Here is a 19753-nt window from a genome sequence, read left to right on the forward strand (position 1 = left end):
AATTATTAAATAAAAATATCAAATATAGAAGAAAAAATGCTAAATACACGTTATTAGAAACTAAATAAAATAAAGAAAAAAATATATATGTATATATATATATAAATTAAATAAAGGAAAAAAAAAAAATTTTATTTAAAGATAAATTAAATAATAAAAAAATATATTATTAATATATATACTACAATAAATAAAATACATATTTTTAATAATATATTTAAAATAACAAAAATAATAATAAAAGAATGAACCTTACTTCTTTTGCCATAAACGATGGTTATGCTGATGCAATTCTAAGAGGCCTTAGAGCATCATTTATAAGCGAAACTTAATATAACTAAATGAAAACAAGTTCAAATCTTTAAGATTTAAAATCTGTAAAAAAATATGACAATATTCAATTAATTTTTTTATTTTTTTTTTTAAAAAAAAGCATTTAGAAGAAACTGATTATTGCGCTTATTTACAAAATGACTAAACAGAATTATCAATCCCTTTATTGCGTTCTAAATTAAAAAAGAAATTAGCTGACGAATTCGAATATATATATTGTTAAAGTGTTGGATCGTTAAGTTAATTTATTAGATTAGTCTAACATAGATATATGATTGATAATGTTGTAAACATGATTGAAGGAATCAAAAACAAAGTAAAAATAAATAAATATATGCATCAATTTATAATAAATATATATCGTAATACATAAATAACTTATTAAATAAATGCATAGGTAAGCAATGAAGATTTATTAGCTGCAACAGATCCTTTAGGTTTTTTCCCAGAAATGACTTAAATAAAAGTATTAGATTAAGATGATTATACTGGGCTTTATAAAGATGTATTGATTGATACTCCTGTAGGTTCATATTTTATGAAATTCTTGGAGTAATCAATGGGTGCTTTATCTGAAAATAAGACTATGAATGATGTGCAGAACTTATTTAAAGAAATGAAGCCTGAACACATGAGAACTTCTTTAAAAAAAGTAAAATTTTTTTTTAAAAAAAACTAATATATATTAAAATTATTAAATCAGATGTGGTTAGAAGACTTTTATTATTTTTGTACTACTGAATTAAATGCAGAAAGTCAAGAAATTCTTGGAGATTTATTAAATTTCGAAGCTGATATGAAGGCTGTTTAGGTAGTCTATAACACTATAGGACATAAAGATATTAGTTCCGCAGCCAAAATAGGCACTACTAGAAAACAATTATGTCCCGCAATGGGATATTTATATCCAGATTGTTAAAAAAATCTTTTAAATTCTATGACTTTGGATGCTCTTAAAGAAGCTATTAAAGGAACAGAAAATTATCGAGAAATTATTAAAGATGCTCCAGATCCGGCAAAAAGAGAAGAATAGAACTTTGCTACTACTTTAGATGATTTAATGTATGATGCAGAAGTAAAGAAATATTCATTAGCATTTGATTAAGCTGGATAATATGCAGTTTTTTATGCCTATTTGAAACTAAAAGAATAAGAAATTAGAAATGTTGTTTGGTTAGCTGAAATGATAACTAGAAATTTACCCAAAAATTCATTAGGATGGAAAAAAATTGTTGTACCTTTTAGTCATTTATTAAATGTTTGATTAATTATTTTAAACAAAAAACAAATAATATTAAATACATTTTTTTATTTTGTTTTTATTTCGATTTTTACGATTTTTACATTTTTTAAACGATATATATAAAAATATATATATATAAATATTTTATATATATATATATATATATTAATATATATATATATATATTTTACATATATTTATCTATAAATAAAAATTTTTTAAATTAATTTTTTTATTTTTTTTTTTCTATTATAATTTTTAATTATAGATTTTTTTTAATATATATTACAACTTTAAATATTATATATATTATATTTATTTTTTTAATATTAAAATTTATATATATATTAATATATCTATTTAAATTTTTTTAATTAATTCAATATATATTTTATTATATTTTTTACTTTATATAAAATAAAATTTTAAATATAAAACTATATTTTAAAATAATAAATAATAAATTATTTTTTTATAGTAATTGTCATTTAAGAAATAATTTTTACAAAAAATAAATATATATACTATTTTCAAAATATTTTTTATATATTATATAATTTGAAAGACAATTAAATATTATATGTATTATTTATTATTTTTTAAATTATTTAAGAAGTTTAATAAAATAATAATATTAAAAAAAATATATTAATAAATGAATTTTTAAAAAAAATATAAAAATGTTAATCTAAATAAAATAATTCATTTATTGTTAATTATTTAAATTAAAAAACATTTGATTCTACTATCTTGACATGCCTTACAAGTTAACCTAAAAAGACAATTCAAATTTAATCATAAGAATCTTTAAAATATAAAATATAATAATAAAAATTTATTTAAAATATATCTAAAATAAGTAAACTTTAAATGCTAATTTCCCAAAATACAATAAAGAATGATTTATTTAGTTTAAAAAAATTAAATTCTAGTATCAATTAAATTAATAAAAAAAACAAAAACAAAGAGACATTAACACCTCCTGAAAAAATGAAGATATAATTATATGATGATATTAATACAAAAAAACATTCATAAAAAAATATACGTTTTCGTAGAAAAAGCTAATATTGTAATTTAACAGGAAAACTGACTGAAAAATGTTCAAAGTTCGAGTATATTTTAACAAAATCATTAATAAAATAGCATATAATATAAAAAATAGAAATGAAAAATACTAACTCTGACATTAATTAAATTTTATCAAAAGTAAACAAACAATTAAAAATATAAAATGTTTTATAGAATGTTGAAGAAAATTTAAATCTATAAACGTAAAATACAACATAATATTAAATGCCAACTACTCTAATATAAACCGAAAAACCATTAGATGAAATATAAAAAACATAACTATTAAATACATCTAATTAAACAAGTGCTAAAGGATATTAAAATGGAAAATAAATCCCAATAGTATTAAAAAAGCAATAATAAAGACTTCAATAGACAGAAGAATAAATAAAGCCTATAAAAATAATAACTGAGAATTAATTCAAGGAAAAAAAAGGATAATTTTAGTTAATTTAGTAAAAAGATAGTTACCCTTAAAGTCCAACTAAAAAATATTAAAAAATTTTTAAAAACACTATTATGACTCCAAAAAAAAATAAAGGATTATCAGTAGAAAGGAAAAGGATTTTGATGGCAAAACTAAGGATGACTACTAAAATGATAGGAATATATCAAAAATAAAAAAATTAAATAGTATGTATAATGAAACATATTATAATGCTTTAAATGAAAAAGAAGATAAGGAAAATAGTTACATTTAATATGATAGTTAGATTGATTTAAATAAAAATAAATAAAATGAAGGATTAAAAAAAAGTATTTATTATTAAAAATAAAAATTATATTTATCAGTAAATAATTAAAAGTCATTAAATACTATTTAAAATTAAAAAAAAATTAATAAAATGATAAAGATAAATTATTTATTTATAATAAATACCTTTTTAAAAGTTTTAAATAAGCTGAACATACAAAATTGATTAGTTAAACATATAAAAGTTAATTAGATTCAAGATACAAATAAAAATAACAATAATAATAAAATTCTAATTATTAAAATATTATTGACTCTTTTTTGTAAGCAAATAAATAGTAAGATTATTAACAAAGTGATAATTATTAATAAAAAGATATAAGTAATATAGTTAAAACGAAATATTAAAAATAATTCAATTAATTAAAAAGAATTGTTTAAAGCAATAATAAATAAAATCAAGAAAATAGTAAAACATAATAAAGAATGAATAATAATATAAATTTTATAAAATATGAAAATAATAATAATAATAATAATAATAATAATAATAATAATAAAAATAATAATAATATTAGTAATAAAAATTATAATATTTATAATAATCGTAATTTGTTTAAAAACTAGTCATTTATTAATAGAATATTTTAAAATAATAATTCTAATAATTCCTGTACTTAGAGTTTATCTGTAAAAGTTTTAAAAAAATAAAATAAAACAAAGATGTATTTAAATAAATGATTTTATTTTTATGTTATATATTTTAAAAAAATAAAATAATTATTTATTTTTGATTAAATAAAATAATTTAATTTATACAATATTAATTTAAAAAATTTAATTAATTATATTTCTAAGATAAAATTATTATAAATATTTATTTAAAATAAAAAATTTTAATATAAAATTGATTGTAATAAAGATAAATTAAATAAAAATATTTAATATATGCAAAAATATTTATTTAAATATATATATTAAAAAAAAAATATAGATATATAATAAATATATATATATCATATATTTATATATATATATATATTAATATATTTTATATTTATATTTCAAAAATATATTTTCATTTTATATATAATATTATTTTTTAATATTTATTTATATTTTTTTTTTACTAAATATTATATTTTTAATTTTATATTCAGCATTCTTAATCAATTTTTTAATTTTTATGTAGTACATGCTTATTTACTAAATTCAATTTATTTAAATATATTTCATTTTAACTTATTTCTTTTACTTTTTATTCCTAAAATTAATTAAAAATTTCTTGATTTTTTACATTTAAACTATTAATATTTTTAATTTTATCTTTTTCTTATAATTTTTACAGATTATTATTATATTTATTTTTATTTTAGTTTTAATACTTATTTTCTTCTATTTCATCATTATCATCATCTAAAATGTCTTTTTAAACTTTTATTCCATTTTCTGATTTTTAAATATAAGATTTTATTGGTGTCCCATTTTCAAAAAGAAAAGCTCCTAATTATTACTAATTTAAATTTTATGGAATTTCCACTAAGATTTCATTCCTTTAATAAGGATCTACTTACACTACAAAAGATCTATCAATATTAAATACATCATTAATTTATTACATTTAATTAAATTTATCATATACATATCTAGGTTTTACTAAATAATCTCTTTGATTTATAATTTCGACTATTCTTTATTTTATTTATTTTTAAATATTATTTATAGATATCTTTGGATCAATTAAATACTTAATAGGTTTGAATTAATTAACTATTTAATAAACTGGTTTTAATTCACGTTTTATTTTAGGCTTTAAATAATATTCAAATGTATTATTTCTGTTTTTATATAATTGTTCTTTTATTTCATTTTCTTCGTCTTCAATTTAAACTGGATTTTCATTTTTTTCTGATAAATTTATTATTTCTTTTAATGAGAATTTTTAGTTTGTTTTTAAATTTTATAATGTGTTTTATTAATTAGAAAAAGATGAAATATAATTTTTTTGTTAATTTTTTATTTTCTCCAATTAATCCTTGTCTTTTATATTAATAATTTCTTAATAATCAAAATCATCTTCACTTTCATCACTAATTTAACTATTTGTTTCTAATTAATTATCTGAATATTGGAAAAATAAATTCTTTTGTAAATCTTTTTTTCTTAATTCTTATTTTTTTAATTCCTCTTTTTCTTTTATTCTCATATCTTTTGTTAATTTTCGTATATTTTCTTGATTTTCTTTAATTTCTTATAAATCTTTTATATGTGCGAATTCATTTCCTATAAGCTATCCTTATTCATAATTATTTTTTAGATTATCTAATTTATTCTTATAATGTAAATATAAATATCCATATTAAAGTGATAATTCAGGTCCAAATCCTTTTAAAAGATATTCTCTAAATTAATCCAAAATATAATTTTCCATTTCTTCTTCGTATCTATCAATTTATTATAATTCTATATCGTCATCTTTTTGTTATCTTTTTTTCGCTTGGGATATTTTTTCTTTTAAAAATAAACCAATTGAATCTACAGTTTCACTATTTTTTAAAGACAATAAATGCGTTTCTCTCAAAAACTCTTTCTTATTTAATAAAGGAATATATGGGGTTATATGTTTTGATTCATATGGTAGTTTTTCTTGATATTTTCTTTATTCCGCTTTTCTAATGAGTGTTGCTGTATTTGACATTTTATTTCTTATTTTATTTTTTTTTGATTTAATTAAAAATATTTTTTTATATATAAATTAAATTTTTTTAATAATAATAATTATATTTTTTATTATATATTAAAATAAAAAAATAATATTTAATATTTTTAACAATATTTATATATTTTTTAATTTAAAAACTATATAATATTATTATTTTTTAAAAGTATTTATAATTTTTTACTTATTAATTATAATATATTTATTAAATAAATAAAAGATAATACAAGTTTCTTTTATTTTGTTTTTATAAAAAATAAATTATTATTTTAATAACTAATAGAAACTAAAATATATAAAAAAAATCGATTTATTATAGATTATTTTACATTTAATATAAAAATAAATTTATATTTAATATTTTTTTTTTATAAAAAATAGATTAATTTAAGTATTTTATTATTTTTTCTTTTCACTTTTCAAAAAATAGTACATTATTCATAACAACTAGCTTTATAAGTTAATTTAGGATTATATCTGATAAACCAATCTGAGAAAAAATTAGCAAATTATTCAAAAAATAAGCAATCTAATTAATTTATATACTTCAATTAAGCAATTATTTTTAATATTTATTAATCTTTCTTTTTAATATAAAATTTTTCTAAAACATTTTTAACAGCTTGTTCTATTTAATAAAACTAAATAAATCCAATTTCGTTTACATCTACTTTTTACCAACTTTCTTCTATCGTAAATATTTAAAATTCAGATAGAATATTCATTATTCTATATGTTTTAAAAATAAATTAAAAAATAAAAATTAATAAATAATAATTTTATTTTTTACGATTATTTATTTATTTTAAAAGTTCTTTTTATAAATCCTTTGTTTTTTTATTTGATTGTTCTTAAGATTTCTTTGAATTAAAATTCACTTATATAAATATTATTCTGTTATAATTCTAAAATAGATGATTTTATATATTTGTACATTTTTTCTTTATCAATTTCATATTTTTAGAAATAAAAATTTAATGCTTAAGGTAATTCATCAAAGTTCATTAATCTATTTTCATTTTTTATTATAATATTATATATTTATAGTGCGAAATTAGCTTCTTCTTATTCTAAATGGATTGATTTTTTATCAATAGTATTACCGTGACTTCTCATATAAAGTTTATTTGTAATTAATATTAATGAATTGAATTTATATTTAAATTTTAAAATTAAAAATATATATATAAATATATGCATAAATAAAAATATAAATAAATACATATTTATTATAATATAAATATGCCTTTATAAAATAGATATTAAAATAACGTATTTATTTGTAATTGAGAGTATTTCAAATTAAGTTAATTTAAAATATATTTTTTTATGCATATTTTTATATTAAAAGCAATAATATATAAAATAAAATATAAGTTATATGAAAGATTTTTTAACAATATAATATACCTTTAATAGAACATTTTAACTTTAATTTTTTCTTTTATTTAATATTTCTTTTTATTATTTATATTAATATAATTAAAATAAATATTTTTTTAGTCTTCTATTTTTATCATAAATTATTTATTATATTTATATTTTTTTCATATATTTATATTTTTAATAATTTAATTCTTTTCTATTTATCATTAAAATTAATAAATAACTTTTTTTTTATTATTATTATATATTTTAATTTTATATATTTAAAATCTTTTAATGTTATCATTAATAATTTTACTTTATCAATTTTTTTTTATTTTATAAATTATTTTTAATATAGAAAAACTCTTAAAAAAAGCGTTTATTTTATAATTAAAAATAAAAACTGTTTATTTATAATATATAAAAATTATAAAAAAATAAAATAAATTAATACATAAAAATCTCTTTAAAAAAATTCAAAGATTAGCCTTGATAAAATCCGCTATTAAAAGCCTTACTTTATAATTATCCATTTCATGAGCCATATTTTCAACTATTTTAACATTTTGAGATCCAATATCTTTATCATAACTAATTTTTACTTATTCCCAAGGTCTAATTTAATCATTATTCCCATGAGCTATAAGCATTTTAATATCTCTTTTATTATCATAACTAGTTATTTCAAAATAGTAGCCTGCAATACCAATTACACCTCCAATATTAAATGGAAGTCTAAAAGCAGTATAAATACTCATTCCACATCCTTAACTAAATCCACCAATAAATAGCTTCTAATAATCATTATTTAAAAGTTATAATTCTTATTTAATTATACGTTCTAATCTTTAATAGCTGTCTATATATATTAATATAAAATTAATTAGCTTTTTATATTTTTTATAAAAAATAAAAACCTTCTACGTCTGCTTTAGAAAATGCATCATCAAAAGGAATTGTAAAAGCATTTTCATATGTTTTTATATCAAACCATGAAATCATTTATTTCTTATGATATGTCATGTTTCTTGTTGGAGCTTTAGGAATTACTATTTTGAAATCCTTTAAAGCATCTTTTAAAGGATTCATTAAGAAATATCTCAAAAATAGCTAAGGTTCCATTCCTAATCCATGTATAAATATTAAACAATACTTGTATTAATTTTAATAGGGTAAAATATAAACATTTTCATTTTCACATATTGTAATTTTATAATCTTAATTCATTTGTAAATTATAATAAAATTTTTATATTAGATATTTTTTTATTATGTTTTATAGAAAAAATTAAATAAATTATTATTCTTAAAAATAAAAAAATTTCTGAAATTCTGCAATTGAAACCATATTATATAATAAAAAAGATAATTTTAAGCAAAGTGTATATGTTTTTTGTTAAAAAAAAATAAACACCAATAAAGCTAAAAATTACATTATAATAAATAAAGTCTAATAAAGAAATAAAAAATATCGGAAAAAAAATACTATAATATAAAGATAAACACTAAAAAGAAAAAATAATATTAAATAAAAAATAATTATATATATGTATATAAAAATAATTATATATATATATATAAATATATATATATATATATATATATATATGTTTACAATTTTATATAATTTAGTTTTTCGAAAATATTTTCTTTTAAATAACATGATTTATTATTTTTTTACTAAAACAATTAATAATGGACGTAGAAATTTTAGAAAATATTATAAAAATTATAAAATAATATATTTATTATTTAAATAAATAAAATTATCATTTATTTATTTTTTAAATAATACTTTATGATTTTTGAAAATAAATTAATGAAAAATATTATTTTCTGAATTTTTCTAAAGTTTTGGTTAAATTATTGCCATTTAGACCTTAATTTAAAATAAAAAAGAAATTAATCAATGACTAAGTCCTTAGTTTGCTTTTTTTTCTTCAATATCTAAAACTAAATAAATAAAACTTCTTATTAAGTTAGTTACATATATTTTAAACTTTACAAAAACTTCTTTGTTTGAGATTATAATATTAGATATAAATTCTTAATATATAATACATTTAAATTTAATGTCAAATATTAATAATTTTATCAAAATATAGATTTTTTTAAAATTAAAATAATTTTTAGAAATTAAAACATGTATTCTTCTCAAATATTTAATATAATTTTTTAAAAATAATTTTTATAATAAAATAAATCAAAAAAAAATCCTGAAAAAAATAATAAAAAAATATAAATAATTCAAGAAATCCAAACAGTATATAATAAAATTTTAAGGCTAATAAATTTATATTATATATAAATAAATGAAACAAAATTTAATTATTGTTATTATTTATTAAAAAATTATTATATATATTTTATTTGAATTAAAATTTTTTCTTTAAATTAATTAAAAGAATTTATATAAAGTTTAATAAATAAAATACTAAATTCGATTAAAAAATATATAATTAAAATTTAATATAATAAATATTCAATATTTATTTTAAAATTATAATTAATATATAAATTTTAAAATATTAAATATAATATTTCAATATAATTTTTTTTATATAAAATATTATAATATTATTGTTTTTAATAATTTAATGTATTAATTCATATTTATATATGTATTCAAATTTTTTATTATGCAATAATTAAAATAAATATATTATTGTTTAAAAAATATGTAAAATTATAATTTATTTTTTTAATATTCATTGCATAAATAAATAAATATTTATATAATATTAAAATTTTAATATACCAAAATACGCAAAATACACATAAAAATACATATAAGCAACATATAATTAATTATAATATAAAAAAAATGTAATAAGAAAAATATCATCAATAAATAACAAGTACAATCTTAATGGTACTTCCAACCGATTTTGACTACAATGAGTAAACTGCAGTAGACAACGAATTTATGTCTAAATATTCTGAAGAACAAATATCTTACTAAATCTGTCAAAAAGCGATATAAGAATTTGAAGAAGCTGTAAAAAAATTAAGGCAAAACGACATAAACGTATTAGTATTTGATAAGAGAAATATTTTAGAGTTAAAAAACACTATAATGCCCGATGCTGTATTCCCAAATAACTGGATAAGTACTGAGCCTACTGGATAGGTTATTTTATACCCAATGTTTGCCTAAAATAGGAATGAAGAAAAGAAACAATTTAGATTTATTTTAGAAGATTTATTATAAAATAATTTTAAAATCGAAAAACTAATTAACTTTAAAATACAAATATTTAATAGTCTTTAGAGGGTACAGGAGCAATAATTATAGATAGAATATATAGAAGAGCTTATGCGGCCAGAAGCTAAAGGGCTGATGAGGAGTTATTCAAGAATTGGTGTTAAACTTTCAATTATGAGGCTGTTATGTTCGATGCTAAAAGCTTTTAGGGAAATCCAATTTATCATACTAATATTATAATGAGTTTAGGAGAGAAATATGCGGTTGTATGTAAAGAATGTATTAATTATGGATAGGTGGAGGAAGTTTTGAGAAAAATGGGAGAAGGAAGAGAATTGATTTTTATTAGTATTAATTAAATGGAATAAGGATTATGTGGAAATATATTATAGGTTAAATCTTATATTAATGAAAATAGATATTTAGTTATGTCGAAGTTAGCTAATGAGAATTTTACTATAGAATAAAGGAAGATTTTAGAAAAGAATGGAAAAATTGTTGCAATTGATATCCCTACTATTGAGAAAATCGGAGGAGGGAGTGCTAGATGTATGTTAGCTGAAATATTTTTGGATTAAAAGATTTGAGAAATTATATTTATTATATAAAAGTTTTTATTGTTTTATTTTGTCTTTAATTATATTTATTTATCTATTTTTTTTTAAAAGCAACAACAAAAATTAAAAAAATAACTAAATAAAAAAAGAAAAATAAAAATGTAAATAATCATTTTTAAGAAACAATGCCTTTTAGTTATAAAGAATTATATTTAGTGAATCTTTTCTTTATTTGTTATTTAAGACTAACCTTCCTATCTAATTTTGTAATAGTGAATTTCTTTGTTAAAATTCTCAATATTTTAATTTTAGGATTAAAAAGTACTTTAAAATTATTATAAGGAAAATATTTAACAAATTCTTTCATTTTGTCACAATCAATGCTCATAAACCGTTCACTTTTTTCAAAAATATTAATAATAGACTTATCTTGATTTTTTTCTAAAATTTCTTCTTCTTTGTAAAATTATTCTATTGTATTTTTATTTTATTAACTCTAAATTACTGAAATTCGTTTTGAATGTTAATTTTTATCATCAAATTCTGCTTACATAGAAAATCTTTAATTTTTTCCACCTTGATTTTTACAACAAATAGAATTTTTTTTGATATTTAAAAAATTTTTTTTTGGAATAATTTAACGTGTTTATATAGCATTTTTAGGCGATTATAATTTAATTTATTTTATTTTTTACACTTTCAGTCTTATGTCATTAGCTTTCTTTTTCATAGAAGATATATTCTCTTCCATAATAATAGATTTCTTACTGTTTTCTAGTTTGTTTTCATCTGAAGAATCATTAAAATATTAATAAAAAGAATCTGTGTCTGAAAAAATTTCCGAATATCCAGGATTTATCTAAAAAGTATCATTAACATATTATATTTTAGGAGTTCTTAAAAAATATTCCAAATCTTCATCAAAACTTGTATTTTTTTCAAATAGCGATGTATTTTAGGAAGAAAACGAAACATTATTTTAATTTTTTAATTTGTAATTTTAAATGATGTTTTTTCGTATTTTTTTCAGTTATTTTTTTACTATATCTTTAATTTTTTTGGCATTTGTTTTCTCCTTATATTTTCTAATTTTGGGATCTTTTTACCTTTCTTGATTTTTAGAATGGTTATTTCGGTGAATTATTAATTCCTTACTTCTAACAAAGTGTATAAGAGGACAATTATTAATTGTATGAGATGATTTTTTACATGAATGGCAGTATTATTTAAATTCTTTTAAATTTATAATATAATTATCTTTAATCATACAAAATTTCTCCTTTAATATATATATATATTATATATATATATATATATATATATATATTTTATATTTATATATATTTATTCTACATAATCTTCTGGATAGTTTTATAATATTTATTTAAATTCTGATGCAGAGCAAGAAATTATTAAAGAAAAACTTAAACTTTTAGCATTTGTTTCATGCAAATTTTTCCCGAAAAATTCATTTTTCCCAAACACTTCTCCTTTCTATTTTTTTTTTAATTTTAATTATTTAAATTAAAAAAACTTACATATAAATTTTAAAAAGTAACAATTTATTTAGAAGTTTCCAAAAATAATTAAACTTTTCCTTTTGCAACAAAATAAAGTTTATCACTTTAAACATATTAATTATAAATAATTTCCCCTGGACCGTAGAAATTTTCTTACATAACTATAGACAAATCTTCTAAACATTTATTAGAAAAATTAAAAGCCAAAAGTTTAAATTATTTTAAAATATTTCCATAAAACTCTCTTTTAATTTCTTTTTATAAATCTTCAGATAGCATTTGGACTAAAAATATACTATTTTGCGGCTATTCTTTTTCTTTATGTTAAATATATTCTAAATACTTCATTATTTAAATTTATAGTTATCTATTAATATTCCTATTATTCAAATAATGTCTCAATTAATATCTCTAGAGTTTATACTCGTTTTCTTTTAAATTCTTCATTTACATAATACTCCCAATTACGCTTAAAGTATAACCAAAAACCCCACTAGAAATTATCGTAATAAAAATAACATATAATTTCTCTTAATAATTTACTGGATGCACATCTCCAAAACCCACAGTTACCATCGTAATAAAACTTATATTTTTTTAGAAAAAATAAAATAAAATAAATATACCTAAAATATAATGAATTAATATATATTTCAATTTCAGAAGAGAATTCTAAATCATTATTTTTAATCCAATTTCGTAAAGAATTACTTTTTCCTATAAAAATAAATCCACAGCAAATAATATGTGCAAGTGTAATATTGGCATAGAAAAGTTTTACCAAAGTATATATATTTTATATGCTTTATCCTAAAAAAAACCTCTAAGAAATGTCTTCCGAAATATTTACAATGGTTTAAATTTTAATTAAAAAAATCATTTTACTGAATTTTTCATTTTGAAAAATTGCATTAATACAAATAATTAAAATATCACTCAAGAATTATCTTTTTAGATAATTTTTGATAATTTTTTTCCTCTTACATACTAAATTCCCATACTTATAATAACTCGAATTATTTTTTAAAAAAATATCAAATAATAATATTGAAAAATAAACCTCACTTTTGACAAAAAAATTAAATTATTCAGTATAATTTATATATAAAGGAACTGTTATTATGATCATTATATGGTAAAAAAGTTAGAAAAAATTCCAAAAAAGTAAAAATGTAGAATTTGGGTTTAAAGGTTGGAAAAAAAATAATCTAGAAATATACATGAAAATGTATGTATTTTTTTATATAAAGGGTTAAAAATAAGATTTATCTTATATAATTTTCAAATGTTTGTTTTTTATTCTAGAAAAGAGATTAATGGATGAAAAAGCTTATATTTTTTCTATGAATTTTTTAACTAAATTTAACTTATTTATAAAATTCCATTATTATTTAATGTTTTGGTTCTTTTTCAAATTATTATTAGAATTTGTTTGTCTTTTCATTTAAATTTTTTATTATAAAATATTATGGGAATGTTAAGAATTATTACTTAAACAACTTATTAAATTATGTGACTTTTCAGAATTTTCCAAATTTTTTTTATAAAAAATCTTTTTTTAATGTTCATTTATGTATTTTTTTTATTCCTTTTTTATTGAAGGAGATACTTATTAATTTATTATAGTTTTCTGGGTTAAAAGAGTTTTCTTTTTTAATTGATTGTGTGTAAAATTAGAGAAAAAATTAGAGCGATTTCTTATTGGTAAATTAAATTTATTTGGATTCTTTTTTGATTTTGTTGTAAAAGTTTTCTCTTATTATGATGGATATACTTATAGAAAATTCATATTATTTTTATTTTTTTAGTTTTTTATTTTATTTTTTTTAAAAAAAAGGAAATTTAAATAAAAAATACTTAAAAAATAATAATAATAATTAATAAATTCGAAAAATACAAAGAAAATCTTACAAATAATTATAATTTTATTTATATGAAAAAAAAAAAAATCAATGTCCATTAAAAATGAGTTATTTTTCGAAAATATTCAATTTATTTTAATTATTAAAAGCTCCTTTATATTAATTAATCTTTTTACGTTTTATAAAATCTCCTTTGTAAATAGTTTACCCATCAAATTAATAATTTTCTGGCATAATAACATTATTATTATTAAATTACTAAATTTATTGAATGTTTTTTTCTTTTTTTATCTAAAAATTCTTAGCATTATTAAAGCTGGCCTAATAATTTGACACAGCATTAAATCCATGATTCAGAATTTTTTCTTTTCTTTCGAATTTTTTAATAGGATTTGGTTCCATTTTTTAAAAACTCTGTAAGTATTCGGATTTTTAATTTAATGGAATAATAAAATTAGGGTCATATGTGTCTACACTTTTGAACGGTTGGGTGTTTTGCAGTTTTTTAGGGTTAAAGTCTTTATTATATGTAGATAATAAGGTATTTGGGTGAAATTAGTATTCTTTTACTTAATCTTTGCCTTTATAATTGCGTTATTTAGAAATATTTAAGTCCCATTTACGGTATGAGTCTTTCTTAGTGGATACAAATAGTTAATCTTTGTGCAAAAAATGGTTGAATTCATCAACTTTGGATAGAAGGTTTGCACTTTGGACCCTTTAGTTTTATAATAATCTGGGATATTTTATGTTGTAACGAGTCCATTAGTCTGATTTTTTAAAATATATCGGACGTTGTTAGCTTTTTTAAGATTAAGATAATTAATTATTAGGGCTGTTATCATTTTGATCCACTTAAAAATAATAAAATTCTTTTTGACGATTTGCAAACATATTTTTTATATAACTTATTTTTTATTTTATATTTTATATTTATTAGATTTTTTTTTATTTTCTATTTTTAAAAAATTATATATAATAAATAAAATAATATACGTTAAGTATGTTTCAATTAATATATTAATTATTTCATTTTTATTATTTATTATATAAATAAATAAATTAAATTATATTATATTATTTTATTTAAAACTTAATATATATATATATATAAATTTTTTACTTTTAAATAAACTAAAGAAATATAATATTAAATGTTTAAGTTTAAAAAAAATTATAAAACACTGAATAAAATTTTGTATAAAAAATTAAAGTAAATAAAAAATAAAAAATAAAAAAAATTATAATAAATATAATAAAAATATAAAAATATATATATAAATAAAAAATAATATATATATAATATATATATATTTATATTTATATATATTCATATATATATACAAGAAAGGTAAAATAATTTAATTAACTAAAAAATAATATTTTTATAGAAACTAAACAAAGTTAATATATTAATATGTAAAAAAAAAATTATTAATTAATAAAAAAGAAATAAATAATGAAATCTTTTCATTTAAGATTTTAGGCTTTTAATATATTTTGAGTAATTAAATTAAAAAATTTTAGATGATGTAATCAAGAATTAAATTAAGTTAAATTATTTTTACTATTGTATTATAAATATCAATATTTTTAAAAACTATATTATTATTTCATATTTGAATAAAAGCATAATTTGTTAAAAAGCGTCTAATAAAACATCAACAATTTCTAAATTTTATTTTATTTAAATAATATTTAAGATTAACCCATTTTATAGCGTTAAAATATTTTTTTTATAGTTAATCATTAAACCTAAAAGATGTTAAAATATAAATTCTTACAAAAAAATTATAATAATATATGTATTTTTTTTCATTAAACTTTTATACAATTTATATGTAGAAAAATTATAAATTTTAATAAAATAATAGTTTTAAGGGAAAAATTTACTGAATTTTTAACTTATTATTATAATCATTATATATCCTTATTTTAAATTACTAACTTAAAAATTATTTTCTATTTAAAAATTTAACATAATTAGGTGATAATAAATTAGGATATTTCTTAAATCAATAATAAAGATTAAGAATACAATATTATTAAAGTTAATATTATTATTAGTGAAATTATAAATTTAATAAAAAACTGTTTGTGCGAAATATTTAAACGAAAGTTTCAATAATAAAAAAATTAAGCTAAACTTATTTAGTTCGTAAATATTTATTAAATCATCTACAAACTATAAATAGGAATGTTTCTAATTATATTTTGATTATTTTATTTTTTATAATTATCCTTATTATTATTAAACATTTTTTATTGAAACATTATTTATATATTTTCCATTTTCGATTTTTTAGTGTATAAAATTATATATATGTTAGTGTTAATATATAATTAATTTAATGGTATTTTATAAAAATATAATAATAACTAAAATAGTCTTTATTATTAAAACTTTTTTTAAAAAAATATACATAAACAAATGAAAAAGCTTATATATATTTTTCAATTTTGTTAATCTAATGTAAGTGCCAAAAGTTGTCCAGTCATAATTCCAAAAGTTAAACCAAAAGCGCAAATAAAAGCAATTAAATCTCTATCTTTAGAAACTTTAGCCTTTTCTGGAGCTAATCTCATTAAACCAGAAGTAGCGAATCCATTACTAAAGGAGAACAAGTACATATTAACACAGGCAAAAGCATCATGTTATAAAAACGCATTTCCTAACTAATGGACAGTCAAAAGGAATGTTAAATAGAATACAAATCTTCCCATTACAGTTAAATACATAAAAATTAATCCGAAAATTTTAAAAGAACCAACATATTTTCCAGTAACATCTCCAAAATTATAAATAGTAATTAAAATCAATCTTATTTTTTTGTTTTTTTAAACAAATATATATAAATACATAAAAAAAAATATTTACGCTTGCCATCCATCAGGCAATTAATGAAATTTTTTCTAAAAAACAGAAACACCTGGAAACAGCATAAAAGTTTATATATAAATAAACCAAATAAATACTGGAGCAAGTCCTGCTTTTTAAAATCCTTACATTAATATTGCTATATATCCTAAAATTCCTGGTTTTTCTTCATTTTATATGCTGATATTATTATCAGAAACAGCAGATCCATCAGTATTTTTATTAAGTAAATTATTTTAATCTCTTATTTATATTTCCTAATAATATTCACTTTTTATGAAATTTATTTATAAGAAAATTGTTATTATGGTAATCACAACAGCCAATATGAAATAAATTATAGTTCCATAGGTACTCGAATTATATGAATTAGCTCCAAAAATTAAAAAAACAAAAGCTCTAGACACATTCATAGAAAATCCGGAAACTCCCGTAAAAGTCCAAAAAACACCTAATAATTATTAATTAGTACTGGAAGCTAGTGCTATGGATGAATTTTAAGCTATAGAATTAAACATACCTAAAAAAAATGTACATAAAAAGCATAAATAATAGCCTATATTATTGGGTAATAAAAGGGCTAAAATTGGCAAAAAAATCATAAAAATAGCTACTCCTATTAAACATCCAGAAATTCTAATTGTTAGGGAATAAATATCAGCTAATTTAGGAACTAAGAGTCCGAAAAAAAAATTAGCTATAAATAATGGGATAGGGAATAAAAATGATACGTCGCCATATCCTTTGCTTTTTGGATAACGATTTGAAAAGAAGTCTAATGCTGTTAAAACTGCGTTCCAACCTATTAATGATGAAGCGCCTAAAAACATAAATGTTATTTTGTGAATTAGTTTTGTTGATTCTTATGATTCAGTTAATGGGGAATCAATTTATTTATGATCTTCAGTTATTAATTTTTATTTAGATTTCATTTTTAAGATTTTATTATATTATTAAATTTAAAGATTTTTTTTTTTTTTAAATAATTTATAAATATAAATTATTATATTTTATAATAATATATTTTTTTGTAAATTTTATAATTTTATATTATTTTGGTAAATTTAATATTTTTTTTAATGTATTTTATATATTATAGATATTTTTTTTAATTTTTATTTTAAATTTATTTTTATTTTATTTTATTTTATGTTTTTTTTTTTTTTTTTCAAATATTAATACATTATTTGTTTTTTATTTTCTAAATATATTTATTTATTTAATTTTAGTTATGGATAAAAAATAATATAAAAATAAATTATTTTATACTAATTTAAAATTTATGATTATATTTAAAGCAAAACAAAAAAATACTAGAAATAATTATTAGATAAAATTTAAATCATCATTAATTTATAAACTATAAATTATTAAATATAAAAAGATTATTATTATATTAGATATTTTTTTTTATTTATATATTTGAATATTTATTTAATAATTATTTTTTATTTTTGTTTAATATATTTTTATCAATAATTCATTAAATTTAAATAATATTAAATCAGGTAAAAAATATAAATATAAACTATTTTTTTCATAAAAAATAAAAAATAATATATTTTTATATTAATAATAATTTTATTTCAAAATAATTTTTTTATTTAATTTTCCATTAAATTCTTAAATGTTACTTATTTATTTATACTATCAATTTATTTAATAATTAGTTATAAATTCTAATTAATTTATAAATCTTTATTAACATAGTTTTTTTAATATTCTTAACTTTCTAAATAATTAAAAAAACTTTTTAACTATTCGCCAATTTATTCCCATTAATTAATTTCATGAAGAATTTAATTTTAGTTTAAAACAATATTTTTTTCACAAGAATCAATTTAATTTAAAATTTTTTATATATTTTTTAAATAATTCTTCATTTTCTAAATGGCTTCATATAAATCATTTTTAGTATTCGAATTTTAAATATTTTATATAAATGAATTAAATAAAACTTCTAAACCAAAAGGCTCCTATATAGAACTTAAAATTTATTTAAGTATTTCGTATCTATTTAATTTATTATTATTCAAATAATTAATTTAAATATATTATATATAATTTTTAATAAAAGGTTTTATCTATACAATTTTATTATCTTTAAAACTATCAATATTGTAATTTAATATGAATAAAATCATAATTATATGGTTTTCACGACTTTATTTCTCAAACAATGAAATTTTAAAAGGTTGAGTTTTCTTTTAGAAATCGGAACTAATAGTTTTAAAATTTTAAATAATATTTTCTAATAATAAATTTAGTCTTTCGTATATTTTTACTATTCTATGCTTATTA

At 16.5% G+C, this 19753-nt stretch overlaps 5 protein-coding genes across 5 annotated transcripts, besides 31 other annotated features; 3 read left to right on the plus strand and 2 right to left on the minus strand. All coding sequences in view use genetic code 6, as the record gives it.

Annotated features, from left to right (window-relative positions):
* Positions 1-152: 152 nt before the first annotated feature.
* Positions 153-237: a microsatellite.
* IMG5_116860 (vacuolar ATP synthase subunit, putative) lies at positions 216-1683 on the plus strand. Its single transcript, XM_004034594.1, has 3 exons — positions 216-377; positions 434-649; positions 731-1683. Exons 1-3 carry the CDS (start codon positions 246-248, stop codon positions 1595-1597), a joined length of 1215 nt encoding a protein of 404 aa, XP_004034642.1. The 5' UTR covers positions 216-245; the 3' UTR covers positions 1598-1683.
* A 6-nt stretch (positions 1684-1689) lies between these two features.
* Positions 1690-1762: a microsatellite.
* Positions 1690-1791: a microsatellite.
* A 402-nt stretch (positions 1792-2193) lies between these two features.
* Positions 2194-2253: a microsatellite.
* Positions 2254-3863: 1610 nt separating this feature from the next.
* Positions 3864-3950: a microsatellite.
* A 348-nt stretch (positions 3951-4298) lies between these two features.
* Positions 4299-4394: a microsatellite.
* Positions 4333-4407: a microsatellite.
* Positions 4351-4462: a microsatellite.
* Positions 4443-4490: a microsatellite.
* A 584-nt stretch (positions 4491-5074) lies between these two features.
* Positions 5075-5124: a microsatellite.
* Positions 5125-5501: 377 nt separating this feature from the next.
* Positions 5502-5540: a microsatellite.
* Positions 5541-6078: 538 nt separating this feature from the next.
* Positions 6079-6146: a microsatellite.
* An 11-nt stretch (positions 6147-6157) lies between these two features.
* Positions 6158-6271: a microsatellite.
* A 1324-nt stretch (positions 6272-7595) lies between these two features.
* Positions 7596-7653: a microsatellite.
* An 88-nt stretch (positions 7654-7741) lies between these two features.
* Positions 7742-7782: a microsatellite.
* Positions 7783-7907: 125 nt separating this feature from the next.
* On the minus strand, positions 7908-8553 carry IMG5_116870 (phospholipase carboxylesterase family protein, putative; the record flags this gene model as incomplete). Its single annotated transcript, XM_004034595.1, has 2 exons — positions 7908-8290; positions 8349-8553. 2 exons carry the CDS (start codon positions 8551-8553, stop codon positions 7908-7910), a joined length of 588 nt encoding a protein of 195 aa, XP_004034643.1.
* A 405-nt stretch (positions 8554-8958) lies between these two features.
* Positions 8959-9038: a microsatellite.
* Positions 8971-9039: a microsatellite.
* Positions 9040-9161: 122 nt separating this feature from the next.
* Positions 9162-9222: a microsatellite.
* A 1032-nt stretch (positions 9223-10254) lies between these two features.
* Positions 10255-11222, plus strand: IMG5_116880 (hypothetical protein; the record flags this gene model as incomplete). The annotated part of the gene is made up of 2 exons (XM_004034596.1): positions 10255-10560; positions 10695-11222. The coding sequence occupies 2 exons, from the start codon at positions 10255-10257 to the stop codon at positions 11220-11222; spliced, it is 834 nt and encodes a 277-aa protein (XP_004034644.1).
* A 676-nt stretch (positions 11223-11898) lies between these two features.
* IMG5_116890 (hypothetical protein) lies at positions 11899-12350 on the plus strand. Its single transcript, XM_004034597.1, has one exon. It carries the CDS (start codon positions 11900-11902, stop codon positions 12305-12307), a length of 408 nt encoding a protein of 135 aa, XP_004034645.1. The 5' UTR covers position 11899; the 3' UTR covers positions 12308-12350.
* Positions 12351-12476: 126 nt separating this feature from the next.
* Positions 12477-12536: a microsatellite.
* Positions 12537-15773: 3237 nt separating this feature from the next.
* Positions 15774-15866: a microsatellite.
* Positions 15775-15866: a microsatellite.
* Positions 15791-15865: a microsatellite.
* Positions 15817-15885: a microsatellite.
* Positions 15823-15877: a microsatellite.
* Positions 15844-15917: a microsatellite.
* Positions 15918-16977: 1060 nt separating this feature from the next.
* On the minus strand, positions 16978-18384 carry IMG5_116900 (nucleoside transporter family protein, putative; the record flags this gene model as incomplete). Its single annotated transcript, XM_004034598.1, has 2 exons — positions 16978-17395; positions 17453-18384. 2 exons carry the CDS (start codon positions 18382-18384, stop codon positions 17029-17031), a joined length of 1299 nt encoding a protein of 432 aa, XP_004034646.1. The 3' UTR covers positions 16978-17028.
* Positions 18385-18459: 75 nt separating this feature from the next.
* Positions 18460-18518: a microsatellite.
* Positions 18460-18527: a microsatellite.
* Positions 18528-18552: 25 nt separating this feature from the next.
* Positions 18553-18619: a microsatellite.
* Positions 18553-18621: a microsatellite.
* Positions 18564-18601: a microsatellite.
* A 383-nt stretch (positions 18622-19004) lies between the features above and the next one.
* Positions 19005-19057: a microsatellite.
* The last annotated feature ends 696 nt before the right edge of the window (positions 19058-19753 follow it).

Source organism: Ichthyophthirius multifiliis, assembly GCF_000220395.1.
Source record: "Ichthyophthirius multifiliis unplaced genomic scaffold scaff_1120509250947, whole genome shotgun sequence".
Classification (NCBI taxonomy): Eukaryota; Ciliophora; class Oligohymenophorea; order Hymenostomatida; genus Ichthyophthirius; species Ichthyophthirius multifiliis.